General features: G+C 38.1%; 1 protein-coding gene across 1 annotated transcript; it reads right to left on the reverse strand.

Annotated features, from left to right (window-relative positions):
- Positions 1–8,983: 8,983 nt before the first annotated feature.
- LOC123649429 (olfactory receptor 2G2-like) lies at positions 8,984–9,916 on the reverse strand. Its single transcript, XM_045567561.1, has one exon. The coding sequence runs from the start codon at positions 9,911–9,913 to the stop codon at positions 8,984–8,986; it is 930 nt and encodes a 309-aa protein (XP_045423517.1). The 5' UTR covers positions 9,914–9,916.
- Between the last annotated feature and the right edge of the window lie 245 nt (positions 9,917–10,161).

Genomic DNA, 10,161 nt, shown 5'->3' on the forward strand with positions numbered 1-10,161 from the left:
ACATCAGTAGCTCACTTTTCAACTCTATGAAAACTATATCTAAGCTATAACAGTAATTCTTACAGTTGTTTTTAACTATATATACATTAAAGATATATCACTGATAAATTTTTATACATCAATAACACAACATAAGCCAACCCCACCTTTTAATTCTATTCTTGTTTCAAACCACTTGTTTTGCTAATTCCAGGTTATAGTAAATCTATTGAGAGTATGGACGATTACTTTTATCTTCTCAAATATTTATACTGTTTCTTGGAGCAATTCTTAAAATGCATATTCTATATCTCACTTCTATAAAAAGTTTAGGTCATTAACAAGGTATTAAGCCTTCATGAATAAAATAGAAATTTTGTTCTTTATATTCTATAGCTCATGGCTATAAAACTGGAATCAATAACAAAAAGTTTGATAACAGGTGATGCCAAAATTTCAATAGAGATTATTAGAATGCAACATTAAAAAGAAAACTGAATGTCAAAACATAAGAATATTCACAGTTTTAACAGTCTTATGAAACAAGATAAAATAAGGAAATAATTACGTTAAATAAGCTTTTAAAAACTAACAGAAAATAAAACTTAGCAAAAGCAAAAACCACACCTTAAAAAATTAACAAAAGCAATCATAAATAATAATGAAAAGCCCCTAAATAAAGCATTCAAAAAAAAGAGAACTAATAGCACATTAATATAATAATAGAAAATTCATAAATATATATGGCAAATTTTGGCAATGCTTCAGAGACATTTTAATAGAATTGACTTCATATAGCAATTGCCATACAACACAGCAAATTAATATGTATATTGTAAATGATTTGTAGTTTGGTTACAAAATTAAAATATCTATCCTGTAAAATATTATTACTTTTTAAATAAAAGCAGAAAAATGTTAATGAAATGAAGATATATATATATATATATATATATATATATATGTATATATAAGTATTTTTGTGAAAAGAGCAAGCCTAGTGACTGTCTATATTAAAAAAATGCTGGTAGCTAAGAAACATCACAGTAGGCCTAGGTTTTACACACTTTTGTTAAGTTTTTATATGTTCTTGCTTTTACTAAGTTTTATCTTCTGGTAGTTTTTAAAACTTATTTAACTTAATTATTTCCTTGTTTTATCTTGTTTAATGTGACTGTTAAAACTTTGAATATTCTTATGTTTTGATATTCAGGTTTCTTTTTAATTCAAGTGGGAAAATGTTTGTAGTCAAAGATCAATTTCCCTAAATATACAAATATAGCTTGGAAAGAATCAGGTTGTCTAATTGAGACGAAATGAATCATGCTAATAATTGCCCCTTCCACCAATACCCTTAAGGAGTCTCTTCCAAGGCCCAATTTCCCTTCCAGCCCTCCCCAAATGTTGACTGTCCCCATGTATCTGTGTTTCTTCTTTTTGTGCGACCTGTTCTTCTTTCAGCCCCAGGTACCGCATGGCCTAAACAACCGTGCCAGGCAGACTTTGGGATTGGGCAGCTGAAAAGACCTCCCAGCCTGAGTTCATCTGGACTCTGCCTAGAGCCAATCCATCATCTCTCTGGGGCGTTCCACAGGATAGGGTCCGCTAAAACCTTATCCCATGGAGATACTATTTTCCGTGTCCTCACAGCACCACTGATTATTCTGTCACCCTTAGAAGATGAGATACTCATAATAAATCTTGTGTTGGGTCTACCTCCAGCCCAAGCACCTATCTTAAAATATTGCAAACTTCTGAATGTTTTCATGTCACACAGTATTCTGCCTAATAGTCATATAAGCATCGATGACCCACCTCTCCTTGCTTGTGCTGGACGTGCCCCTTACCTCTGCACCCACCAGTGCTCATCTCTCCCCCATCAACCTGCTCAGACTGTGCCCATTCACGAGACTTGGGCTCTAGTGTCACTTCCCCCGTTCATTTCTCTGAGTCGTTCACCATCGGAAATGCCATAAGAATCAACAAATGATGTTAACTCCCATATCATCCTTTGGCTTTTAACCCTGATTTTTTATTTCAGCCCAGCGTCCATTACACCACTATGTGATTACAGGTGGAGTCCAAAGTGCTGTCATAGTTCTGAAGCCATAAATTATTATTCTTCATAAAACACTTTTTAAGCATACAAAATTGCTATGAATCATTCATTCATCCTTTAAATTTCCAAAATCCAAAAACAAAACACAAATATGAAAGCTTATTTTTTTTAAAAAAAGTCTTAAACACAACTTTTTCATCCACACAGAATAGAGTTCTAGGCAGAAGGCAGTAAATATTGTTAGCCAACATGTTTTTTCTTTAGAAATAAAAAAAGTTGCATGAAAGTGATACTTAAATTGATCCCAAATGTGCTTTCAACAGGATGGGGAGATTATGGGATGTAGCAAGAGAGGGAGAAGGATGTTGATGCGAAAGTTGGGTGACAAGCATTTTAAGTGTTTTTAGGAGTAATTAAAGCACAGAGCAGGTTGGAAGGCTGAAGCTTCCATTTAATAAAGTGGCAGCAAGTGTGGTAAGTAGAGATGTGTGCTGTATCTCAGTCTCCTTTTGGAGCTGAATTTCTGAGAATTTATTTATAGTCATAAATAAAGTCATTTGCCTAAACAGATAATATATATCCTGACTTAATTCCTTTTTAGCTCCACAAGATTATTTCTAGACCCTGGAGAGAAGTTTCACAAACATATACCTCATGGAGAAAGCTTTGAATTGGAAGATTTTTTTGTTCTGAAGAATATAGAAGGCTCAGAGCTGATTAATTTAAACTCACTCTTTGCTGGATTTGAGCAGATGTGATATTGAGCATAAAAAAAAGAAAGAAAGGAAGAGAGAAAGAGAAGACAGGGAGAAGAAAGAAAGAAAGTAAAATAAAGAAAAAGGCGAGCGAGGGAGGGAAGGAAGGAAGGAAGTAGGGAAGGAAGGAAGGAATGAATCAAAATCATAACAATTTTATGAGAAAAAAGATTCTGAAATTGAGACATGAAAGGACTAATTGGAAATACACAGACTACACAGTTCTGCTCAGTGGCTTTACTGTCATAGTTTACATGCAATAAAACATACAACCTGACCATCATGACTGGACCTGGTCATTCCTGTCTACATACCTATTTCTGGCCAGGAATACGCTTTCTGGACTTGGGAGTTACTTCCTTGTTCACAGTATCTCCAGCTGCCTGTGAAGAGGAAATACATAGGCTTTCCCAAGGCAAGGTCCCAGAGCCACAGAAGCTGTTCATGAAAGCACAAACCTAGTTTGCTTCCTAGAAGCAAACGTGAAGTCCCGGGACAGTGAAGTAGTCAGTGTTGTAGAGTCCTGTCACTGGCTACTGCATAAACTGGATGTCGGTATGCATAGAATGACAATCCCTAATCTTTCTCCCCTACCTGGAAGAATATGAGAAGATGCCAAAAGCATCTTGTGGGAGTTTGGGGCACAGGTGAAGTTTCATCCTCAGTTATGAGCAAGAAGTATCACAATGACTAGAAGCCACTTCTCTGGGGACTGAATCTCTGCAACAGCAGAAAAAGATATGGTTCCTAGTCCATGCAGTCTGTGGCACAACATGAAAATGTCCATTTCAAATAACGGAAAGAACTAAATGACTTCTAAACTAAGAGCTGGGACTTGCTTGGAATATGTCGATGAAAGTAAGCTATTCCCAGAACTCCCACTCCTAAGAAAAAGAACCTGAGGGTGAGAAACTCCAGTGATTACTTCCTCGAAAATAAGGTAGTTTATGCTGTGAAGGGAAAAAAAAGTGTTTGGTAATACGGCATCATCATGTCCCCAGAAGGGTTGGAGGATTACCATCTTTCCCCTATGGAAAATGTGTGACTCTTTAAAATGTGACATCCTGGGATCTGATCATGGAAAAATACAGTAATAATTTCTGTCTATCACCTAAGGATTCATGTGGTAGGATAACAGCAAACTTGGCAGTTTCCCAAACTTTTATCAATTAAATTCATCCTGATTACTCCATTATAATGTTTGCCTATGGCTGTAGAAAAATACTATCATTCAGTAGTTACAGAGAAAAAGCCTCATGTGTAAATGCCTTGAGTAACTGGCCAGCATGTCCAGTTGGCCACGGCTAAGATCCAAATGGCTGATGTCAGGTCATCGCACTGTGCTATTTTCACTACAGTCGCGTGCCCCCTTTTACATTTTTGTGCAGGCAGATTTGTACTTCTATTCTTATTCCTCTCTTCTACTCTTATAATACTTCAGTTGGCAGGTAAAAGTAAAAATTGTTGCTTTGTTGTTATTCAAAATAGGAGAGTCTCTATTTTCCTTTGATTACCGAATTATTTGATTATGCTTATCAGCAATTTCCAAATTCTATGCCCTGTTCTGCATTCTGCCTAATAAGTCTATTTTCCTTATGTTTAGCCTGGATCAGTAAGCCCCATTTTACTTGAAGTTCAGAGATGTACGTGCCCTCCTCAGCACAAGGGAGAACATTCCATCTCCAACCATATCCTACTATACTGTGTGCGTACAGCCTCCAACTCTACTAATTTTAAAGGAAACATCCTTTCTGCCACCTGAAGTGGATTGTAACACTTGAAGACTATTTGATTTCCATTACAAGATGTCAGCCCCTTTAAAACTCACCCACGGATTCTTTTCTTTCTTATATAAATATTAACATATTTGTAATTTACAAAATAATATGAACTCCTCCTTCTTTAAGGTGAAGTGTCACTACTTATATAATGTTGCTTTGCAACCATATGAATTTAATACCAAAAATCCAAACAAAATAAAAACATGTAGGCATTAATCTTGTAGCTTGGCTGATATAGACTTGATTTTATAAATAATTTGGTGAAAATGAGGGTCTTTTCCATAACATTGACTTCTATTGTTTGATAATAAATGCCATCACATAGGGAGAATCTACCAAAAATCAAGCTGGACCATTAGTCTATAAACTCTTTAAAGGCAGAAGTACTGTTTTGTTCACATCTGTGCCTTCAATACTTCCAATAATTGTTGAATAAATGAATCCATTTCGTAAAGAGATAAGACAAACATAAGTTCCATGATGCATCAAAAATTGCAAGAACCCAGTAATGTGTGAAAGGATAGAGAGTGTGATGGAAGAATGAGTGTGTCACTAGATAAATGCCCCTCACCCAGCACGGAGGCCATTTCAGCAGCCCACGTAACAGGTGTTAGAAGGTTAAAATGAAAAGAAGTGAGTATAGAGGTAACGAAAAGGTAAAATTCACAGAATTGTGCACAGGTTACATACAGCAGTGGGAGGGAAGGCGGGGTGGTATATGTCCCATTGTCTAATATTGTGAATAGTGAGCAAGAACCAGAAACGGGGAGCTTGTTAATTTTGAAGATGCTTTTAATATACCCAAGCAGAGAAGTCAAATACATAGTTGAATATGAGGACACGGGTAGAAAAGATCCATGCTGAAATGTAAATCTGGGAGTCACCTGTGTAAAGCTTTTATTTTAAACTATGATTAAGTCATAACATAGTGGACATTCTTGAAAACCCATTGAAGAGAGAAATACAGGAAATCCAGAAACTTCTAATCCAGGAACGGCAGTGCAGCAGTGGAGGTGAGCTCAGTGCATAACGGGACTCATGTAGGAGACCCGGCACAGCCTACTACATCCAGGATCGTGGTTAATTGAAGGAGCCAGGCCACTGAGATTGAGGTTTTGCTCTTTCTATCCCAAGCAACTAGCCAAAATATGTCAATCTGTGCAAAGGAGAAATTACAATACCCATTTAGCAGAGACCAAACTTTATAACAGTAAAATGCCTAGAAGAGTGATCTAATTTTAATTTGGGTTGGTTCATATTATGCAGTCCTGTTTAAAGATGATGTGAAGACTCTTTATGCACACAAACTGGAAAATGAGGAGGAAATGGACAATTTTTCAGAAACACATAGCCTTCCCAAGATCAATCAGGAAGAAATAGAATTCCTGAATAGACCAATATCAAGAACTGAAATTGAAACAACAATAAAAAACCTTCCCAAAAATAAAAGGCCTGGTCCAGATGGGTTCACACCCGAATTTTACCACACATACAAAGATGAACTGGTACCCATCCTACATAAACTATTTTCCAATATCCAGAAGGATGGAATTCTCCCCAACATGTTTTACCAAGTCAATATAACATTGATACCAAAACCAGGAAAGGATGCAACAAAAAAAGAAAACTACAGACCAATTTCTCTTATGAATATAGATGCAAAAATTCTCAATAATATCCTAGTAAATCGTATCCAAGTGCTTATCAAAAAAATAATCCATCATGACCAAGTGGGCTTCATCCCAGAGATGCAGGAGTGGTTCAACATACGAAAATCTATCAATGTAATTCACCACATAAATAGAAGCAAAAATAAAGACCATATTATCCTCTCAATAGATGCAGAAAAAGCATTTGACAAAATTCAACACCCTTTTATGATAAGAACGCTTAACAAAATAGGCATAGACAGGACCTACCTAAAAATGATACAAGCCATATATGTCAAACCCACAGCCAACATCATACTAAATGGGGAAAAATTGAAAGCATTCCCACTCAGAACCAGAACCAGACAAGGCTGCCCACTGTCTCATTACTTTTCAACATAGTATTGAAAGTCCTTGCGAGAGCTATCAGGCAAGAGAGCACAATCAAGGGAGTCCAAATAGGAAAGAAGAGATCAAACTCTCACTCTTTGCTGATGATATGATGTTATATCTAGAAAACCCCAAGGATTCAACCAAGAGACTCCTGGAATTGATTAATGAATTCAGTAAAGTCTCAGGTTACAAAATCAATACACACAAATCAGAGGCATTCATATATGCCAATAACAGTCAATCAGAGAACCAAATTAAAGACTCAGTACCCTTCAAAATAGCAACAAAGAAATTAAAATATCTAGGAGTATATTTAACTAAGGAGGTAAAGGACCTCTATAGGGAGAACTATGAAACACTGAGGAAGGAAATTGCAGAACATGTAAATAGGTGGAAAACCATACCATGCTCGTGGATCAGAAGAATCAACATTGTTAAAATGTCTATACTACCCAAAGGGATCTACAGATTCAATGCAATCCCTATTAAATTACCAACATCATTTTTCACAGATTTAGAAAAACTAATTATTCCCTTTGTATGGAATCAGAGAAGACCCCATATAGCAAAAGCAACTTTAAGCAATAAAAACAAAATGGGAGGTATTAATTTGCCAGACTTCAAACTATACTACAAGGCTGTGGTTCTTAAAACTGCCTGGTATTGGCACAAGTGCAGGGACACAGACCAGAGGAACAGAACAGAAAATCCAAATATAAAACCATCCTCATATAGCCATCTAATCTTTCACTAAATAGACAAAAACATACTCTGGGGACAAGAATCCCCGTTCAATAAATGGTGCTGGGAAAACTGGATAGCCACATGTAGAAGACTGAAACAGGACCCACAGCTTTCACCTCTCACAAAAATCAGATCACGGTGGATAACAGATTTAAACCTTAAATGGGAAACGATTAGAATTCTAGAAGAAAATGTAGGAAAGACTCTTACAGACATTGGTCTAGGCAAAGAATTTATGAAGGAGACCCCTAAGGCAATCACAGCAACAACAAAAATAGATGAATGGGCCCTGATTAAATTAAAAAGCTTCTGCACAGCCAAAGAAACAGTCACGAGAATAAACAAACAACCTACAGAATGGGAAAAAAATTTCACATACTACACATCAGATAAAGGACTGATAACAAGAATCTGTTTAGAACTCATGAAAATCAGTAAGAAAAAATCAAACAACCCTATCAAAAAGTGGGCAAACAACATGAATAGAAATTTTTCAAAAGAAGATATAAGAATGGCTAACAAACACATGAAAAAATGCTCAACATCCCTAATCATCAGGGAAATGCAAATCAAAACCACAATGACATGTCACTTAACTCCAGTGAAAATGGCCTTTATCAAAAAGTCCCAAAACAACACATGTTGGCGTGGATGCAGAGAGACAGGAACACTCATACACAGCTGGTGGGACTGCAAACTAGTGCAATCTCTGTGGAAAGCATTATGGAGATACCTTAAACAGATTCAAGTAGACCCTACCATTTGATCCAGCAATCCCATTATTGGGCATCTACCCAATAGAACAAAAGTCATTCTATAACAAAGACACCTGTACCCGAATGTTTATAGCAGCACAATTCACAATTGCAAAGATGTGGAAACAACCCAAATGCCCATCAATCCACGAATGGATTAGTAAATTGTGGTATATGTATACCATGGAGTATTACTCAGCTATAAGAAATAACGGGGATATGACATCTCTTTGGTTCTCCTGGAGAGAGTTGGAACCCATTATATTAAGTGAAGTATCCAAAGAATGGAAAAACAAGCATCACATGTACTCACCAGAAAATTGGTTTCCCTGATCATCACCTAAATGCACATTGGGGAATGATACCAATTGGATATCAGACTGAGGCGGGGGGGTGGGTAGAGGGGATGGGTGTATGCCTACATGATGAGTGCGTTGCGCACCGTCTGGGGAATGGTCATGCTTGAAGGTGCTGACTCGGGGAGGTGGGGGGTGCAGGGAGGGGATGGAAGTATAACTACATGGTGAGTGCCAGGCACACTGTCTGGGAAATGGACACTCTTGAAGCTCTGACTCCGGGGGATGGGCTGGACATGGGCAATATATATAACCTGAACTTTTGTACCCACATAATAAGCTGAAATAAAAAAATAAAATAAAATAAAGATGATGTGAGGTTATGGAAACTCAGTCAGGTTTCTCAGTCTGTCTGACTGTGCAATTCAAGCTGTAATTTAAACTTTTCTACTGAAACCCACTTATAGTGTCATAAATATGACCAAATCATTTATTGAGCCATCCTCCATTACACAAAGCAGTCTTCAAAAGTCTCTCCTAAATGATCTTGATAATCATAAAGTCCCACTCAATCATGAAGTTTTCCCCAGGATTTTTTTCAGTGCTGCCTTCACTTCCTTGTTTCTCAGGGTATAAATAAGAGGGTTAAACATGGGGGTAACCACAGTATAGAAGAGAGAAACAAACTTCCCCTGGTCCTTGGATCTACTCTTGGCTGGCTGCAGGTACATGAAGATGATGGTTCCATAGAAGACGATGACGACCGTCAGGTGGGAGGAGCAGGTCCCAAATGCTTTACGTCGTCCAAAGACTGACTCGATCCTCAGAATGGCTTGGGCAATGTACCCATAAGAAATCAGGATGAGTGACAGAGGCAGCACCAGGAATAGGACACTAGCCACAAAGAGCTCTGCCTGGTTGAATGTGGTGTCCACGCAAGCCAACTTTATGAGCACAGGGACCTCACAGAAGAAATGATCCACTTGGCGATGCCCACAGAAGGGCAGCTGCAGAGTGAGAGTGGACTGTACCAGGGTGGTAGCCATGCCACTGAGCCATGCCGTAGATGCCAGGGTGTGACAGAGCCGAGGATGCATGACAAAGGCATAATGTAGAGGACGGCAGACAGCCACATAGCGATCATAGGACATCACAGCCAGGAGGACACACTCAGTGGATCCCAGAGCAAGGGAGACGTAGAGCTGAACCACACAGCCACCATAGGTGATGGACTTATCTGAACCACCCAGGTTGACTAGAAGCTGAGGGATGATACTACTGGTGACACAGAGGTCCAGGAAGGAGAGATGAGAGAGGAAAAAGTACATGGGAGTGTGGAGTTTAGAGTCCAAGCGGGATACTAGGATAATAGTAGTGTTGCCAAGAAGGGTCATGAGGTAAAGAAACAAGATCACCCCAAAGAGAACCAGCTCTAACTGAGGCCGGTCTGAAAAACCTACCAGAATGAATCCTGGGAGGGCACTGTTGTTGGTCCACCACATTACTCTCACGTTGATTATTCAGTCTTTAGAGATAAAATCACATTGTGCAAACACTCCAGAGACTTTTGCCAATTAAGAACTAGGTTTGAGGAGATCAGATTTTGTAAATAGGTGAAGAGAAAAGACCAAAGTAGAGAATACCAAGGTGTGGTGATATCTCTGATTATCCCGTGCAGTATGGTACCCAGTCTGTTGGCCATGGGTTTTCCATCTACCTTGAAGATAAGATAAAAGTTAGAATCTACTAG

Source organism: Lemur catta, chromosome 13, assembly GCF_020740605.2.
Source record: "Lemur catta isolate mLemCat1 chromosome 13, mLemCat1.pri, whole genome shotgun sequence".
Taxonomy (NCBI): domain Eukaryota; kingdom Metazoa; phylum Chordata; class Mammalia; order Primates; family Lemuridae; genus Lemur; species Lemur catta.

Coding starts and splice junctions, on each gene's coding strand:
- LOC123649429 (XM_045567561.1), bottom strand. CDS start 9,913: ATGTGGTGGACCAACAACAGTGCCCTCCCAGGATTCATTCTGGTAGGT.